Raw genomic sequence first — 19,225 nt, 5'->3', positions numbered from 1 at the left:
GCGCTGGAGATCGCCGTCGCCGCGTATCCTGTATCCTTAGGGGCAATAACCTACGCCCATGCGAGCAAACTCCCTGAAAAACAGCTGCTGCAGAGTCAGGTACCTTAGGTTCGCGTCAGCAATTACGACCACGACCTGGGCTGACTGGAACTTCCACTTCTCCAACCTGACCAGAGCCGTCCCATCTCATGCCCATTCATCGCAGCCCAACCTCGCCATCGGATTCGACATGGCTTCTCTCCGCATTCTCTACCACACCAACCACCACAATCCCTGTCGTCGTTGCTCGTCTACCTACCTACCTACCTACCTAGCTCGCAGAATTTGTACTGGCATGTACCGGCAGACCAACAACCACCTGCAGCGGGCCCCAAGAGAGTGCAGATTACCTGCCTTGGGAGGGCATCAACACCACCGTCTACGGTACATTCGTGGCGCATACTGACGCTCAAATCCCTCGCGCCCACGCCCGCAACGCCGCTTGTGCGTCAGTAAAGCCATCCCGCTAGGCGACGCGCCATCCGCACCTTTCTGACAGGCCCGGTTCTTCCTCTGCGAGTCTGCGAGTCTGCGGCAGACATGGTGCGCCGTACCCGTGCAAGGCGTTCGTTCGTCTCCGCCTGCTTGGCTCTCTTTTGAATTAGGTTCAGTCAATGCAGCCTACCTTGGGCACGCAGTACGAAATCTGGGGTTCTTGCAGGGACGCCCTCACTTCACTCCCCCATATTCTGCTCTTCACACCACCTCAGAACGCCCTCCTCTTCCCACGCCTTCCAGAACAAAATACTCGAGCCGAGAGAAGCTCTTATTGTCTGATCTCCTATGTCAACCGCTCGTCACAGCAGCGCGGTACGGCGCCCGAGCGCAACGCCAATGCAGCTCGAAGCGGCCCACGAGTGTTGAAAAGGAAGCTCGTCTCCGCAACTTCGCCCGCTGTCCGGCGCAGAGAGAGGCACCACAACGGCCACATCGCGCTCCAATGCTCGTCCTTGCTCCACAGCGGCTCGAATCCTGGTCATGCTTGCCGTTTGCGGTAATGGGAAGGAAGCACAAATCCCGGCAAACATTATAACAGACTTCGCTATAGGGCCAACCCGTCGCCGTGTCTGGCGAGCGCTGGTCGGTACCGAGCATTACCTACGACAGAACGAGGCTGCGCCTGAGTGGAAGGACCAACAGTGCCGGACAACGGACGAAGAAGGATGGAGCAGAACTTCAGAAGAACGACGGTCATGTCTGTTCGGCGGTAGTCGAACCGAAAGAGAAGAAGCCAAGAACCCTTCCGCCAAGCCGAATGGTATTATTGGCTGGGATGGCACAGTCCAACGACACCGGGCCTCCCTCCAACCCACTTGGGGCCGGAGCGGGTGGAGTTCTGGAGGTCTGGAGACAAGCCTTGAAGCTGGAGAAGCAGACTCGAAAAGACGATTCCCCATCTCTCGAGATTGGCACCCCCCAGTGTGTGTGCCGCGCCACCCCTACATAGCACCACGCTACCGTCTACTTTCGGCCTCCAACCTGCCTGACCCAAGGAGCAAGTGTCGTGGCTACGGGGGTTGTCCCGAGGCGCGGAGGAGACGACCGAGGCCGTCGGGGAGGAGAGCACGAGAGACAAGAGGAACGGTGGGGAGAAACCCGTCCCGGTGGATGGGAAAAGCTTTGATGACATGACACTAGCCATCCCGTCCGCTACGTCGTCTGTCACCGCCACCTCGATGGCTTCCTTCGCTGCCTTCATCGCTTCTGCAGCTGCATCCCCGTCCGTCACGCTCACCGGCTGAGCCCAGCTTCATCTCGTCTGAGGATCGACCAGAATATGCTGGGCCTGTGCCACACATCTCAGTCGACTAGAGCTCGACAAGATCAGCCTGGGGGTGGAAAACTTTTAGTTCTAGACCGGCACAGCAACTTTGAGCATGTGGCCCTGTCCCTCGCCCAAGATGCCGCTCTTCTCCACCACACACCCGTAAATGGCCGCCTTCGCCAGTTTTCCTGTGGCTGCTGTTCGTTGCTCCTCACCTTACCATCGCCCATCGTGAGCTAGACCCCTGCTCCCCTCACTGCAACCCTGCCCCGTCCCTCACAGCTATTATGTACAAGCGTACCATATAATACCTAAGCCCGAGGATCCTGAATGTGACCTTCTCGCTTCTTCCCCCCTTCGAGAACCAGACGCGCCGTAGAGACGTCTCAATGTAGATGCGTCGCCGAACGTTTTCCTTTCTTTTTCGCTGTCTGTTCTCGCGTGTAGACAGATCTTCTACCTTTCCTAGTCACCCCAGCTCCTCCACCTCTTGCCCTTTCGTCCCGCGTGTTTATTACTTTGCCAATGCGAGGGTCGCACGGGACGATAACCGTGCCGTCTGAACTCGCCCACATCTTCACCTCGGCCTCGAGCGCTTTCTCGTATACATGCCAAGTTTCTATCTACGACCATTCGAAAGAAGACTGGCAATCAGAGAGGCGGAAACGACAAGGGGGGTTCTAGTTGAAACATTCATCGAGTCGGTCGCCTTCTCGCAATCGTACAGCTACAGTCTTCGCAGCAGCTTAGATCATTGCATCGGCAACAGCTCACGACAGAGACCGCATCGTCGCTGTCGCAGTATTCGAACCCGAAGAAGTGGAACGCAAAAGGTTCGACTTACGATTCACCAAAAGTCGTCTTCGTGTCTAAAGCCACCGAAGACGACTCTTCAACGAATCATAGCGGAAGACAACCAAGGTGTAAGGTGAGTTGCGCTTCGATTCGGTCAGAAGTACACCAGGCTTCCCACACTCGCGGTGACTTTTCCACACCCCCCTTCCATCTCTCCCGTCCAGGCAAGTCGGCCTGGCACGCATCAACCCCGCCATGCCAATGTGCTAGCTGTGCCATACTCCAACGGTGGTACTGGTGGTCTCTCTGGTGGTCGTGCCCCTTATTTTGGACCATATTACTTTACTCAATGCCCGCCTGTCTCCTTGATTTGCCCCCTGACGCACTCCCGGCTCGTTTATGTGCCGCTAACTGAGCTGCGTAGAAAGGCTCTCGCTTTTGAGTCTGCCTCTAGATATATGTTACTCGCCATTCCCTAGTCCACCCCAACGACGACGTCCAGCCATCGAAACCTAGACGATTCCTAGACTTGCTTTCAGCCGCTCTCAGCTCGATTTCAACTACGCATGAACAACAGAAACTCAAGCATATCTGAATATCGTTCACGATTCACCCATTACGCAACCATAAGCGGGCTTGGCCCCAGCACAACGAGGACAGAATGCTATCCAACCCACTACACCGTTTCTCGCCATATCATGGCATGCCACCCAACACGCTCTTCTCCAACACCCACGTCCAGAACGGTCATCCCCATACACCCGGGATGGACGCACTCGCCCCAAGTTCGCATTACGCGCTTCAGCAAATACAACAGCATGTAGGAGTACACAATCCGCATCTTGCCCGGGCCGGGCCCCAGCACAAGCATCGTCAATACCCGTATGGACCCGGTGCAAGAACACCAAGTGCCTCTGGACCCATCCGCAGAAGAATCAGTCGAGCATGCGATCAGTGTAACCAGCTTCGGACGAAATGTGACGGGCAGCACCCATGCGCCCATTGCATAGGTAAGGATCGAAAGACTAACTCAGTTCATCTCTCGAGCTCCTCACTAACACCCTTCATAGAGTTTGGCCTGGGGTGTGAATACGTTCGGGAGCGAAAGAAGAGAGGAAAGGCATCGCGGAAGGACCTTGCCGCACAAGCAGCCGCGCAAGCAGCAGCATCAGCCGGCCAAGGGCCAAAGTCGCCATCTGAAGACAACGGGCAATCTTCAGAACAGTCGGAGTCAAATAATTCAAAGACTGGCCAGCCCTCTATTGATGACTTGCAACAACACCATGGCGGCAAGACTCTTGATGACCTCGGCGACGAAGCCATGCAACGGAGTCAACGGACGGGCTCGCTTGATAGTCTCGGCGATATTGCTGGTCATCAAGCTCAATTGACAGGACACCATGGTATGGATAGGGACCACTTGGAAAGCCCTACTACTCTCGATCTCAACGGATACGGAGGCGTGCCTCCGGGATACGATAGACAGAGCCTGGGAACACACATGATGGCGGGCCCCTCACATGCCGCATACGGCCCAAATCAGGGGAACATCTCAGCATATCCTGACATCCCTTACGCCATTCAGACGCACAGTCCGACTGCATACGCCAACGGCGCGCCGTTTCGCATCGCAGCAAGTCCGATTAGTGCCTATCCGCTGGCAGGCGAACCGACGTCTCCCGAATGGATCTCCATGTCCTCGCCGCCAACGCAGTATCCAACTCATATGCCTACAGGCTACACTCAACCTAACCAACAACTACGGTACCCAGTGTTGCAGCCTCTACTGCCACATATTGGGAGTCTTCTCCCGGTCTCCTTGGCATGCGATCTCATTGATCTGTACTTCGCCTCATCATCGTCTGCGCAAATGCACCCGATGTCTCCATACGTGCTGGGATTCGTCTTCCGGAAGCGATCTTTCCTTCACCCCACGAAACCGAGGTTCTGTCAGCCTGCCTTGTTGGCTAGTATGCTCTGGGTTTCTGCTCAGACCAGCGATGCTCCATTCCTCACCAGTGTCCCATCGGCTCGAGGAAAGATCTGCCAGAAGCTATTGGAACTGACAGTGAGCTTGCTCAAGCCACTCATCCACACCCCGTCTGGCGACACCTCACCAGTCACCAGTCCAGTCATTGATGGCGTTGCTCTTGGCGGCCTTGGAGTAGCGCTCCCCGGGTCCATCAGCATGGATGCGCTCACCGGAGAATCGGGTCCGTTCGGCGCTGCAGGGACGCTGGACGATGTCATCACCTACATCCATCTCGCAACGGTAGTATCGGCAAGCGAATACAAGGGCGCGAGTCTTCGCTGGTGGAACGCTGCCTGGTCTCTGGCTCGTGAGCTAAAACTGGGTCGTGAACTACCTCCAACTCCCATGTCTATGAGCCAAAATCACGACATCGACGCAGACGGCGAGGCCGAAGATGGCATCGGCAGCAACGGCCACCCGGGCGTCATCACAGAAGAAGAACGCGAAGAGCGTCGACGTATCTGGTGGCTGACTTACATCGTTGATCGACATCTGGCCCTCTGCTACAACAGGCCATTATTCCTCCTCGATCTCGAATGCGCTGGTCTTCTGCAACCCATGGACGATACTGCCTGGCAAAATGGCGACTTCCGCCAGCTTGACAACACCACCGATCCAAGCCTCGGAGACGCCTCCAGCCAGTCCGGCCGTGTCCGTGGTCCGCATTTCGAATGCACAGGGCATAGCATTTTCGGGTACTTCCTGCCCCTCATGACCATCTTGGGCGAGATTGTCGACCTGCACCACGCCCGCAATCACCCCAGGTTCGGCGTTGGCTTCCGTTCCGCCCGCGAGTGGGACGACCAGGCGAGCGAAATCACACGACACCTAGAGGCCTACGAGCACAGCCTCAAGCGCTTCGAGCAGCAGCACCTCACGCGCCATGTCAACCTGGACGACAAGATTGACCTTGTCAACCCAGAAAATGGCGAGCACGGCTCCATCGCAGACATCGGCACTCCGTCTGTCCACTCAGTCCACACCAATGCCTCGAACCGCATGACCGAGAGCGACATCCAAACGAAGATTGTCATGGCCTACGGCACCCACGTCATGCACGTCCTGCACATCCTCCTGGCTGGCAAATGGGACCCCATCAACCTCATCGACGACAACGACCTCTGGATCTCGTCCCAGGGCTTCATCACCGCAACGGGCCACGCCGTCTCGGCGGCCGAGGCCATCAGCAACATTCTCGAGTTCGACCCCGGCCTGGAGTTCATGCCCTTCTTCTTTGGCATCTACCTGCTGCAAGGGTCCTTCCTCCTGCTCCTCATCGCCGACAAGCTCCAGCTCGAGGCGTCGCCCAGCGTCGTCAAGGCGTGCGAGACGATTGTGCGTGCACATGAGGCTTGCGTCGTGACGCTCAACACGGAGTACCAGGTAAGCAGGCCTTCCTTCTGCGATTTCCTACTTAACAACGTATGTGCTGACCATTTCATCCAGCGCAACTTTAGTAAAGTAATGCGAAGTGCTCTGGCCCAAGTCAGGGGCCGCGTGCCCGAAGACCTCAACGAGCAGCACCAGCGCCGTCGCGAGCTGCTCGCGCTGTACCGCTGGACAGGCGACGGGACCGGCCTCGCTCTTTAGGGCCTTTCATGCTTAGAAGATAGTTCAAGTATGAAAAACGATATATTTGATGCGTGGACGGCAATATCACGAGGGAATACGGGATACGGAAAACGGAAACGGTGCGACATGGGAATTTTGGCCGCGGCGCTGGGGATCGGGTATGGCGGGATATGGGCGGGCCACACAAAAAAAACATCACACACATTGCGATGGAGTACATAAGCTTTGGGGGAAAGGCATAGGACGTTGTCTACTTGTTGGCTTTTTCGATATTTTTTTATTCTTCTTTACAAGTTTATACCAGGGGAGTTGTGCGGGTTGCCGGGGGATGACGGGAGAAATGGGGGCGGGATGGATGAATGCACGAATGTTTGGATTCATGTAAATAGCCTCGTAAATATCGATGACTTGGAGCTGACTTGGGTTGCAATGGCAACATCTTCGCACATGGTTCTCCAAAATCTGATGCTTTCTGTTATGCTTGGAGCGAGCCTGGTCTTCGGATGTGTAATAACGACAGTACTACTTAGACAGAGCATATGCGAACCCATAGGAAATGCAGTCGCTCTAGCACAGAAAACATGGGTGGTCTCCAATAAGGAGGTTTTGTGGATTAACTTGAATGGCCCCCTTTGGCCAGTGCTTCTTCCAGTGAGGTGTTGCAGCATTGTATGCACAAAGGGAAGTATTAAGGATGATTAGGTGCCGGGTACTGAAAACCCGCAGCTGTTCTGATGCAAAAAAAGGGTATCGTGCTTTTGAGTGATGTAATCTACGGCCTATTCGGTTGCCAGAGGTGAGGCACCCTTCATGACTCCACCCACTCAATCCTAAGCTGCTGAGATTCCATCCGACGCCTGGCCGAGTCTTGCTTAAAGCGCTCCCACCTTTCAGACTTTTTGCGCCGTTCAGCCTTGAGCGCGACGGTATGCCATACCTTGTCTGGCCACAGCTCATCGATGAGCTCTACCAACTCGTCCATGTCCCGAGACACGGCCAGACGGCGGCTGGTTTGCCCAATCGTGTCGTAGGCATCCGGGTTTGCACCTGCTCTCAATAGCAACTTGGCGTCTTCGACGTTGCCCTTCCAGACGGCAACGAAGAGCGGTGGCGAGTAGAACCGTCCGCCTTTCTTGTTGACATCGACCTTGTGCTCTGGTTTGAGAAGGAGCTTGAGGATGGACGTCATGCCGTATGAAACAGCGTAGTACAGGGGCTCTGTATTGCGGATAGCGTTCAAATTGGTTGTCTGCATGATGTACTGCACCCAGGATTCGAACGGGCCGCCATTTGAGTGTTTCTTTGTCTCGAAAAAGTCGAGGATGAGACGCTCGTCGGCTTCAGCCATTGCAAATCGTTCCGAGTGGATTGGCCACATGGTCGCTGCGTAGTCGAGAAGAGGATATTTGGCGAAGCGACTGTCCATCTGCCTCTGTTTGTTTGTTGGGCCTGAAGCGAACGGGTTGAAGTTAAGGTATGCAAGGCACTTGCGCATCATTTTGCGGTGGCCCTCCGTGGTGTCGAGCGCAAAGTCTGAAGCGTCGGATGTGCGAATCCAGTCCGATTGCAAGCAAGTTCGTATTGAGTCGTGAGCGAGAGTGACGGTCTTTTTGCTAACGTGGACCAGGTCTTGACATATCTGTGGAATGATGGACGGGTCGTTCAGCCGGCAGTCGTTATCAATGTCGGTGTCGTTTTCTTCGACGACGACGGCTTCCGCAAGCTCTTCGAGGCCCAAAGGACGCTGGGAAAAGCTCAGCCAGGTAAGGGCCTCGCGGGCAATTTCCTTATCTTGTTGTGGGATGCGGTTCAAGATTGCCGCGTAGGTCTCGTTGAGGGTAGAGGGCATGTCTTGGAGTGCTCGCTTCACATCCCGTGGCGTGCGAAGCACACTCAGTCTGTCCATGCAGACTTTTGCCCATCGAAACCTAGAAACTGTCAGCTCATGATATAGAAGTTTGGTGTTCTGTCGCAACATACGTCCCATCAGCGTCTGATACGATCTTGGTCCTTATCTCCTCTTGAATTTCGGGCCTCAGGGTTTGAAGGCTGCGTTCGTTTGATAGCCTGTGTTTCACGTACAGCTCGATATCCGAATGGATGGACTCGGTGTTCATTTGCCTGAGATATATCTTGGGGGATGCATCAACAGGCTCGTGAGTACAAGTAACCAAGACGCGGAGATTGGTATGTTTCTCGCAGAGATCAAGCAAGATCTGGATGATGAGGGCCTCGTAACTAGTCTCGTTCAAGGCGTCAATTGTGAGGTAGAAAATGTCGAACAGCCCCAATGCCTGGTCCATGACCTCATGGATCTGGGTGATGGACAGGTTGTTCTGGGGTATCAAAGTGTTACCCGACTGTCTGAGCGGCCGAACATGATCGAGGATTTCTGGTCTCGCGGCTCCGATCTGAGCCAAGATGGACCCAAACACATTCGGTATCGCTTGAGACGCAGTATCATCCAGCGAGCAACAGTGAAACCCCAGACCAACTTTGCTGGTCGTGTCCAAGGCATCGGAGTCGATCCGCTCTTGAAGCTTCTCGACCAGGTGAGAACTGAAGAGGTGTAAGCGATGGCAAGCTAAACCTTGGCAGCAAGAGACTCACAAAAGAACCGTTTTACCCGAACCCGCTGATTGCATTAGTCGAGGCAGGTTGACAGCAGACGGGGGCTTCGGGGTCGAACTTACACCGGCCGGCAATCCAAAACACAGGCCAGTTGGTCGGACCGCCCTCCTCCCATGCCGAGAACCGGCCGGCATGGATCCATTGCCCGCTCCCCGGCACTCGGTCAGCAGCAGAGTCACGCAGTTTGTCTTTGCTGTTGACGGGCGACAACCACTTGAGCAAGTCGGCAGTTTCCTCGAGCTCTTGGTGGGTCTTCTTGTCGAGGATGTCTTGGCGCACCATGGATGTCAATCGCTGCATCTCCGTCAAGACAGTCGCGGTGGTGTCGACCGAGTCGCGCATCAGGATCATAATGAACCAGGTTTTGGAACGCTCAATGGTTGCCAGATAGTGTTCGACATCATCCGACTTGAAGGGCCAAGTCAGGCTCTGGATGGCTTGGCCCACTTTGGAAGTGCTTGGAGTTCCAAGCTTCTTTTGCATGGCGTCGAGGGTCTCGTTGGTCAAGGCGAGGACAGATTGGACCTGAGTCTGCCATGGCTCAAATGAGTCTGATCTTGTCTGAAGATTAACCTGGTACATGGCTCCTTTGAGAGCAAAGAGCTCCTGGGTAAGTTTACGGATGTCATCTTTGGCGGATCTCACGGCAGAGACGTAGGTGCAGAGACGGTCAACGACTTCGGTGATGAACGCGGCGACCTCTATCACGGTCAGAGCCTCGGCCATTTGGAGCTCGGTGGCGGCGCGGGCGGGCGGGATTAACAGACGAAGCTAATCTAGCGATCGAAACGGGTCAGTGGTTGTCGGCTGGCCATAGCTCGGCCGGTGACGTCGGTCGAGTGGCAGTACGGATGCCATCGCACATTAATTACTGACCGCAAGACTAGAGTAGAGTCATGCGGGAGGCAGCCCGTCTAGTTCCCGAGCAAAGGTACCGTTGGGGGCAGTCGCAGTCGTAGCTGCAGTTGGGGTTGCGGGTATCTGTAGACTGTAGTACCGTAGTTGCGGCGCCACAAACCCGGTCGAGTTGCAAGGTCTCGGGTGCGACAATTCTGGTGGTTTCCGAGGCGGGCGTTGATAGCTTGACGCGGGTGGTTGAGTTAGACGTGGTGGGTTTGAACTCTCTCGGGCAAGGTTGAATGGGTTGAGTTGGATTGGATCAGATGGGATTGGACTGACCTCAAATGCGAAGCGGGGCAGGCTGCAGAACCCTTCACACGTCGCGCGAGAGCGAACACTGAACTTGTCACAGCCATGGATGAAGATTCAGGTCGGCGGTAAATGTGGGGAGAGGTGGACGGGTTGCTGCAACGGTGCAGCACTGCGAGTGGACGTGGAGTGGATGCCTTCAGCGGTTCAGACTTCACAGGCGCAGTGTTCAGTGTTGTTGCTCCACTGGATCCAATGCGCCTGCCGTTTGTGGGGGAGCAGCAACATGAGCCCCTGCCTGCCGTGGTGCAGCTGTGAGGAAGGAACGTGCACTGAAACTTCAACTGGCACTTCAAGGAAGGCAGACAGGATCTTGGATTGACGATGCCTGCCAACTGCTTCATTCTGTATTGGATGCCAAGAAGGAGAACTCCTTTCGTCATGTATGATTCCACATCACAACCCACAACGGATCGCCTTTCCACATGGAATTCCTTACTTTCTGCATGGGATACTCGCATAGACGGGTATCTCAAACTGCATCGTCCAGCATCTGCTGCCCTGTCCTCTGCACGTCGGACGAAGATCGTCGCAGGACAGAAAGGCAGACAGCATTTCAGACGCCGAGTTTCCGAGTTGACGGTCGAGCCAGACAATGACGGAACACAATGGCGGGACAAAGGCACACGAGAGTTTAGCTCTTGCAACGCTGAGATCACTACATGAAGCGCCTGCTGAATGGTAGCTGTTTGGAAATCCGGTGTCTGGCCTCGAGAATCCTGTCCTCACCTGTAAGGACACACATCATCCAGGGATATCCAGCAATTCAACCATTCATCCATTTCTCGAAGCAACAGCCCTGGGCGTTTGGCGATGCTGTAACCAAACGACTCCACCGAGGCCTTCCCGCAGTGCGCCCAGACATGGTTGTTCCCTTCTTGGCGGTTCGCCTCCCCATTCGTGCGTTGACGGGCCGCGGAGATATCAAATCGTCCCAAATATTCTGGAGCAGCCTTGGAGGGCGCCAGTCTGCGGCTTACTACTCACCTACTACTACTACTACTACCTAGTAGGTAACTTCTAAGCAGGACCGTAGTGTACCTAGGTAGGTGGGTTGAGGGCTAAGTGGTGTAATGCACCCCAAGGTTTGTTTACTGATGGAGTCATAGCTGTTGCACTTTTGCACTTGCTAAACCACTCTGCACACTTCCGTCTCCTACCTGACGAATCGTCGGATTCTCTACCAGAGCCAGCTTTGACTCAACACTTACACGCCTCTAACCACGACCTATTGGCAGTCTACCTCTAAGCTGCCGCACTTCCTTCACCTGACGATCCGGGGCGCTCTGCCTGTTATTCTTAGCATCGTCCACCGTCTAGGCCCAAGCCACAGGCAAGCCGACGCTTCCACCCGTTGTCAAAAGAAAGCCTGGACCTGTCAAAGACGATTGATTTCTCATCCCGCTTTGTTGGTTCCCGTCTCTCCTTGCCCCCCTCACTCGACTTTACAACCTGAACCCGGCCCTTGATTTGTCGGTTGCCTTCCGTCCCTCCCTCCCCCATGGTCTATCCGTACCTTACTTACTGTCTTCCATGGACTAGCCACCAGCACGACATCCCCTCCACACTTCTGTGGTACCATCCCACACCAGTTGACACTTCGGCTCAGTACCGCGACTCATTCGTAGTGTACAGCACCGGGGGCCGGCGCAAAACGTTTCGTTCTAGCGACACAGACTTCTTCCCAAGGCAAGCACCAAGGCCTGGTTTTAGGTACGTAATATCTCAATATCCAGTGTTGCTATGCAATTATCCCCCATCTCCTGAGCCCGAACAGCCCGCGAACCAGCCGGGCGGCGCACGAGACACCAAACCCCTCCAGCATCCCAAGGCCTGTCCTCACGCCCTTTTCCTGGTCAGCTTTTTCCCTCATAAGAACATGTTCTGATTCCGTCGTAGACAACTCGAAGAACTCCCTTGTTCTCGTACACTCCAAATCAAAAGTCACTCCTCGAGCAGCTATGATTGAAGAACTTTAAGACCCAGACATATCAACCACCAGCTGCTATTCGGCAAACCGCTGGAGTCACCTTTCTTCAATACCTTCACTCTCTCCGGATATCAGCCGGCCAAGCCACCCCGGTTGCCCTGCCCATCTCTTCGCTTTGCGCATCAGACGCTGCGCTGCGCCAATCCCGCATACCCTGCACGCCCCAATTGCCAGCCAGATTCTTTATCTCGACGACAGGGCAAGGTGTCTATCCTTATCGATATCTTCCTACCTACCTACGTTAGACCACTGCGGCGCCCGCCCGCAGACTCCGCGACCCCTCAGATCCACGCCTGTCGCATTCAGATCCCCAGCCCAGGTCTCGCCCAGTGCATCTTTATCTCTGCGGCACTGCGATTAAGGCACAGCAGCGTCATCTCGCCGCCCTCCCTGATCTGGTGGGGTAATCTGCCCATTATCAGCTCCTCCTGCTGCACCGTCCCCATTCCCCGGGATACCGCCCCCATCACATTCCCACATCTCCGTGCTCCGCGTCTGCACCAGACCCAGCACACTGGGCCATGACCTTGACGTCCTCTGTGCCAGTCGACTAAAGAGGCGAGATGGACAACCAACATCTGTTTCCTCAGGCGTCATCCGCCAACCCTAGCACGAGCTCTCCGGATTCCTCCTCAGCGCCACAGCCCAAGAAGAAGTCCCGCAGGGGCGGCGACGGTCCCCAGAAGCGACGATGTGTGAGCACAGCTTGCGTAGCCTGTCGCAGGAGAAAATCGAAATGTGATGGCGCAATCCCAAGCTGCGCGGCATGCGCCAGCGTCTATGGCACTGAGTGTGTTTATGATCCCAACTCAGATCATCGTCGGAAAGGCGTCTACAGGGAGAAAGCCGACAGTATGAAGGCACAGAACTCCACCCTGCAGATTCTCATCGAAGCTATCCTGAACGCCTCCGAAGACGAGGTGCCAGAAATTGTCCGGAGAATCAGGACTTGTGACAGCCTCGATACTGTTGCCCAACAGATTTTGCGGCGAGAAATAATGTCCCAAGAGACTGCGGAAAACGACGAAGGGGAAGACGAGTATCCTGCTGATCAGCCCATGGAGGGTGAAAGAGAATTGGCCCGCAAAATGGGCGAGCTACGCCTAGAAAACGGCTCAGTGCGCTTCATCGGAGGCACCTCCAACCTCATCTACGTTGACTTGGGTGAAGCCAGCTCCAACGAACCCGAGTCGGACACAAACTCGGCTAACGAAGATCCCGTCACCAGTTGGACAAGGGTGACGAAGGATAAGGAACTCATCGCCCATCTACTGAACATGTACTTCAACTATCACTACACTTACTTTACGACAATGTCCAAAACGTTATTTTACCAGGACCTCTTCAAGGGCAAGCACGGGGTAAACCACTCCAACACTGTTTATTGCTCGCCATTACTTGTCAACGCTATCTTGGCTCTCGGAAGTCACTTCACCAGCGTGCCTGGCGCCTGCGGAACACCGGGCGACAGCCGCACAAAAGGAGACCATTTCTTCGCCGAGGCAAAACGACTTATCGTCGAGAATGACGAGTACGAACGTCCGAAGCTCACCACCGTTCAGGCATTGGCCCTCATGTCCGTTCGGGAAGCCGGGTGCGGGCGAGAGGCCAAGGGATGGGTGTACTCCGGCATGGCCTTCCGAATGGCCCAGGATCTCGGCTTGAACTATGATGATGGCGGCACATCAACGGACAAGAAGAATCTCGGCGAACAAGGGGTGGACGCCAGGAGGGTGACCTTCTGGGGTTGTTTCTTGTTTGACAAGGCATGGTCCAACTATCTTGGGCGGCTGCCACAGATACCCAAAAACTCATACAACGTACCCAAGTACGATGTCTTCCCCAACGAGGACGCTGAACTTTGGTCCCCCTATACGGACGCAGGATCCGACCATACCAACAGGCAGCCATCGAGGACGCGCGCGGTAGGGTTGCAGTTCTCAACACTTTGTGAGATCAGCAGCGACTTGCTATTGTTCTTTTACCACCCTAACCATATTGGCCGGTCAAGCGGCAAGGCTGTGGAGCTGAAGAAGTTGAGCGAGCTGCATCGGAGGCTCGAGGATTGGCGCAAGGAACTGCCTCAAGAGCTGGAGCCAAGGGAAGGGCAAATGCCACACGTGATCCTTCTCCAGTAAGTCTTGCGATGTTATTATCGAGCCGCCGTTCCCTTTTCTAACTGTCAACAGCATGTTCTTCCATCTCCAATATATCCACCTCTTCAGGCCCTTCTTGAAGTATACGCCAGCAGCGTCCCCGCTTCCGTCGCACGTCTCGCCCAGGAGGATATGCACCGCCAACGCTGGCGCCATGTCAAAGCTGATGAGGCTGTACAAGAAGTCATGGAACCTACGCCAGATCTGTAACATTGCCGTTTACATGATCCACAGCGCCTGTACAATCCACCTGCTCAACCTGCCCGAGAAGACCGCCAAAAGAGACATCATCCACGGCGTAAAACACCTCGAGGAGATTGCCGAGGACTGGCCATGCGCCCGGCGGACTTTGAGCATCATCAGCGTTCTAGCGCGCAAGTGGAATGTTGAGCTGCCTGAGGAAGCTTCCGTTGTTCTGCAACGGACCGATGAGAAGTACGGCCACTTCAACACCTCCGATGTGCCAACACCACGATCCAATACCACCGCTTCACCGTCACAGCAACCAGCATCACACGTCCCGACGACCACGGAACCAGAGTCATTCAGCCCAATCACTCAGTATAACCTACCCGCAGTGAGCCAAGCAGACCTTTCTCCCAGCGATATCATTATGGGAAGCGCGTCCTTGGCACAGATTAGCGGCGCGGGGCCTCCAGCAAGGTCACGTCCTGCCGACAACGGGCCCAGCATGAGTATGACTTCAGAGTCTCTCGGTGGTAGTGGGCTTCCGACCGGCCTTGCCCAGTCTATGTACCAGCAGCAACAACCACAACGCTTCCCACCAATGACTAGCGCACAAGGAGGCAGCATGAGTACCTCACAAGCAGGCGGTTCGGCACCAAGAGTCTCGACGGGCCAGGTATTCCAGGGGCTCGACCAAGATTGGTTTCTCAACGACGGCGCCAAGTGGCATCAGAACTTTGAGGCGTGGAATATGCCAGGGTCCATGCCGACAAACGACCAGATGTTTCTGTTCACGGACAGCAACAGTGGGATTCCGCCGCGGCAGTCACCAGAGGACACGACCAACGCTACGAACTTTGATAACCTGAGCTCCTTGACTAGTAACGGTTGGCTTCCTGGCCTGGACTAAATGAGGGTCTTGGGCCGGGACGGAAGGACTGTAAGAGACGAACATGTACGAAACTTTAGCTACGATTTCTGAACATATTTTTCCGGATACACTTGGCCTCAACGATTTATCAAAACGGCCAGATTGAAGCAGCGCGAGGACACATCAGGAATGTTTGCCAGCTCGCCACTCCAAACTAAAGCGCCTTTGAGATGTGTCCATACCTCAGACACATGATGGCTGAAGAAATCAAACTCTAAGATAGCCAAGACTAAGTGAATCACTTGCTGAGGTTGAGGTAACACACGGGAATCGCATGGCGTGACATGGTGGCACTAGGCACGCACCGCCACACCGAAGCCGGTGGAAGGGGAGAGAGCTGGTCCAAAGTGGGGGCCAACATTCAATGCATCTGGTCCGCGGCGGGATTAGTAACCGACCGTGGTAGGTGCGGATGTACCTACCTGGGCATGCTGGCAAGCAGCTCTACCCTGACCACCGCCCGATGAATGATGCATCCCCCACCATAAACGTCACGTCAGAGAGTGGTACCTCGACCCTGCCTTACTTACACTTACCGACCGCCCGTGCCTTCCATTTCCTCTTTGCTCTCAAGAGTAAAGACCAACGGAGGACCAACGCATCAAACGTGAAAGCGACCCTGGTTTTTTTCTCCCTCTTTTTTTTTTCCTTGCTCATTTGCTTCCGTTTGGAACAAACTTCCTACGACTCACCCTCGCCTCCCGAAGCAAAATAGGCGTCTACCACTTCGTCTCGCTCTCGCTCTCTAAATAACCTACAGCTACTCCGCGCTGCGATCATCGCCCTTTGCTGTTGCTTTCTGTTGGAGAAATGCTCCTCTCCAAGCTCCGCTCACTGTACATGGCTTAGCTTAGGTACGTCCCGCCCACCACCCCTACGCCTTACCACCACATCCCAACACACCTCCATTGCGCAAGCCCGTCTTGGAGTAGGGAAGAGGAGATAGATGCCGAAGACGAGCTTCTGGGGCGAATCTTGGTTTCTACCTCATTGGCTGCGCCTCCCGTTTTGAAGCATAAGGCCGACTCTGACATTGCTGCACTCAGGCTCGACATATCCACATTTCCGCCTCCACCGATCCGACCTACAGTTCCGTGCCACCATACTGCCGTCGTGCTCTCCCGCTCTCCGCCGATAACGACCTGAACCTCGATTCGGCTGACGTCGCGAGCCTGTTTCCTACATCACAAGCACAGCGACCTCCTCTCGAAGGCCGTACTTGCTTCGAAATTTGCCTCCCGACATTCATTCACTGGGCTCTCATTTTATCTGATACCACGAGAGCATTCGGCAGTCCTCGCCAATAGCTTACGCGCCCTCCGAAGGAAATACTGCCCCTCCCAACTGCCTTACCCAAACTTCGACCTTCCACATCATCCAGCCTGGCGTTCAGAGCACTCCGAGCCGCCGGCCTCGCTGTGGGCCTTGGACTTACCGCCCTAGCAGCCTACCAGCGCAACCAGGCTGAAATGGATTCGCACGCCACGAGAGGCGGTCACCTGGATGCCACGGCCGGTCGGGAAGCTGTATATTGTCATGCCTGCTCCAACGAGTGGTGGCAAGACGAGCATGGTTTGCAGTGTCCTCGCTGCGACAGCGAGATAACGGAAATTGTACGTGAAATTAAATTACCTACGGTCCCGAGGAGGCAAGATCTAACGAATGCACAGGTTTCGCCGGACAACGACCCCAGACTCATAGAGGATGGCCCTCCGCTCCATGATTCACCCTCTAATCGCCACAGACATCCGTTGGACGACGACTCTGACCCAGAAGAGGCCGACATAGAGGAGCATCTACACCGAGGACCCAGTGGCTTTGTTCTCCATCGCACGATATGGGACAACCAGAGACCTGGACAGGGTGCTTCCCCCAACGCTCGGCAACCGACGGACCCGGCCGATGGCGACCAGATTATCAGGCGCTTCATTGATATGGTCAATGAGTTTGGTATGGGCATGCCTCCTCGCCCGCCGCCAGACGAGACCCGGCCGCCCCCTGGATTTGGCGGTGGTCTATTTGGAGGCCCAGGCAATGTGCGCACCTATTACAGAGAAGGCCGTGGAGGAACTACAAGCTTCACGATCGCTACTGGACCGATCCATATCCATCAAGGCGGCAACCGATCCCCCGTCGGGCCTGGAGCCGACCCCTTCCAATCGTATGTTCGCCAAAATCCCCGTGGCCACCCCACCAATGGACCTCGAGTCACCATGATATCCATCAGATCCAATGCTAATCAGCTTCCCAGTATCTTCAGCAGTGTTCTGGCAGGAGCAGGACCCCCGACCCCGGGCGGACCTCCCAGCCCTGGCCAAGGACAGCGTGCGGCTGGTGGAGCGCCCACACTTCTCCATGAGATTCTCAACATGCTCAACCCGGCGAACGCTAGCCATGGAGATGCTGTGTATACTCAGGAGGCCTTGGATCGGATAATATCCACCTTGATGGAGCAAAACCCTCAGTCGAACGCGGCACCTCCGGCTACCGAGGACGCTCTCAGCAAGCTGGAGCGCAAGAAGGTCGACGAGAAGATGCTGGGACCAGAGGGCAAGGCTGAGTGCACAATCTGCATCGACGACTTCAGCCTCGGTGATGATGCGACAGTTTTGCCCTGCAAGCACTGGTTTCACGATCAGTGCGTCGTGATGTGGTTGAAGGAGCACAACACCTGCCCGATCTGCCGCACGCCCATTGAGGAGTCGAGCAGCAACAATACCAGCGGTAGTGCGAGCAATGCTAATAACAGCGGAAACAACGCTTCCCAGCGCTCTCCTGATGCTGCCCCAGGTTCATCTGGCAGCAACCAGAACCCTGCATACTGGGATGATGCGCCTCCTGGGATCCCCGGCCACTGGGGAGCGCAGTCTTTTGGCAGCCGTCCAGTCTTCTTCGGTGGACTCGGTCCACCTCCAGTACCGGCGGACTCGACGCGTCCGGACCGATCCGCGGCTACCGATTGGGATGTTCCTGCCCCTCTCTATGGCTTTAGCACAGGCCGAGACATCAATCCCCAGCGCCCTCAGGAGACAAGCCGAATGTCTAGCTTCCGGTCTCGCCGGGATTCTCACTCGCCTCCTAGCCTACGTCGGCACCAATCTGACTCATTCAGAGCTAGACACAGAAGCCCGTCGTCAGGAAACTGGGACAGAAATCAAGATAACAACAATCAAGATGGCGGATCCAGTCACGGACCCTTGAACTGGTTGAGAAACACCTTTTCTCGGGGAGGTGGCTCGAGTGGTTCGGGAGACAACTCGAGAGACAGGCGCAGGGCCCAGTGAAGGGAGGCATGGTTGCCACAAGGGTTGGATGAGTGAAAAGTGATAATGGGCATGGACAAAACCATGCCAGGCAGGGTGGACCGGCCGGCGGCAGATTATGAATGACGAAATGGATTGCCGGCGTTTAGCATGGGTCGTTTTCCCCATTTTCTCCTAACGAGGGTCATATTCCGGGGCGACGCTTGATTGTCGCCCTGGACATGTATTGGTAGATCATAGCCCACCACAAAGCAAGGGCATTTGGAATGATCACGGGCTATCTCTTTTCGCATGTGATGGTCATGAGGCTCCGTAGTCACCCTCATCAGTGGGAGAAAATGTGGGTGGCATGTACGGCGTCCTAGCCTTGAGTTTAATTTGCTCATCAAATGCGGCATGGTAGCAAGCCCGTCAGTCTGCTTTACATGTTCCATGAGGTGTTGTCAGAAAGCGTCACAACACCAGATTAGGTCACAGGTAACCCACACGGAAATATTGCAACACCGCCAGCCGGTTCCTCAAAACGGGAAATACATCCCACTACCCCATGACCACTTTCTGAATTTAGCGCGCTTGCTGGTCCGGTCAGCTCCAGAGGCCCTCTTCGGAAGAAGGATCAAGGTATTGGTTCGTATAATATGGGTGGCCGGCTGGCT

General features: G+C 55.3%; 5 protein-coding genes across 5 annotated transcripts; 3 read left to right on the top strand and 2 right to left on the bottom strand.

Moving 5' to 3' along the window:
- Positions 1-3,260: 3,260 nt before the first annotated feature.
- Positions 3,261-6,221, top strand: CGCS363_v008792 (Xylanolytic transcriptional activator xlnR-like protein; the record flags this gene model as incomplete). The annotated part of the gene is made up of 3 exons (XM_036640641.1): positions 3,261-3,384; positions 3,670-6,014; positions 6,078-6,221. 3 exons carry the CDS (start codon positions 3,261-3,263, stop codon positions 6,219-6,221), a joined length of 2,613 nt encoding a protein of 870 aa, XP_036495178.1.
- Positions 6,222-7,011: 790 nt separating this feature from the next.
- Positions 7,012-9,560, bottom strand: CGCS363_v008791 (Vegetative incompatibility protein HET-E-1; the record flags this gene model as incomplete). Its single annotated transcript, XM_036640640.1, has 4 exons — positions 7,012-8,131; positions 8,184-8,762; positions 8,814-8,838; positions 8,897-9,560. The coding sequence occupies 4 exons, from the start codon at positions 9,558-9,560 to the stop codon at positions 7,012-7,014; spliced, it is 2,388 nt and encodes a 795-aa protein (XP_036495180.1).
- Positions 9,561-9,610: 50 nt separating this feature from the next.
- CGCS363_v008790 (uncharacterized protein) lies at positions 9,611-10,090 on the bottom strand (the record flags this gene model as incomplete). Its single annotated transcript, XM_036640639.1, has 3 exons — positions 9,611-9,717; positions 9,770-9,915; positions 10,014-10,090. 3 exons carry the CDS (start codon positions 10,088-10,090, stop codon positions 9,611-9,613), a joined length of 330 nt encoding a protein of 109 aa, XP_036495179.1.
- Positions 10,091-12,887: 2,797 nt separating this feature from the next.
- CGCS363_v008789 (Nitrogen assimilation transcription factor nit-4) lies at positions 12,888-15,285 on the top strand (the record flags this gene model as incomplete). Its single annotated transcript, XM_036640638.1, has 2 exons — positions 12,888-14,167; positions 14,223-15,285. The coding sequence occupies 2 exons, from the start codon at positions 12,888-12,890 to the stop codon at positions 15,283-15,285; spliced, it is 2,343 nt and encodes a 780-aa protein (XP_036494485.1).
- Positions 15,286-16,775: 1,490 nt separating this feature from the next.
- Positions 16,776-18,424, top strand: CGCS363_v008788 (putative RING finger protein; the record flags this gene model as incomplete). Its single annotated transcript, XM_036640637.1, has 4 exons — positions 16,776-16,919; positions 16,977-17,467; positions 17,558-18,346; positions 18,421-18,424. 4 exons carry the CDS (start codon positions 16,776-16,778, stop codon positions 18,422-18,424), a joined length of 1,428 nt encoding a protein of 475 aa, XP_036494487.1.
- Positions 18,425-19,225: the final 801 nt, after the last annotated feature.

Source organism: Colletotrichum siamense, assembly GCF_013390195.1.
Source record: "Colletotrichum siamense strain Cg363 chromosome Unknown KSG_Cg363_contig05, whole genome shotgun sequence".
NCBI classification, from domain to species: domain Eukaryota; kingdom Fungi; phylum Ascomycota; class Sordariomycetes; order Glomerellales; family Glomerellaceae; genus Colletotrichum; species Colletotrichum siamense.
The sequence above is the reverse complement of the archived record's forward strand: the minus strand, read 5'-3'. Positions and strand labels throughout refer to the sequence as shown.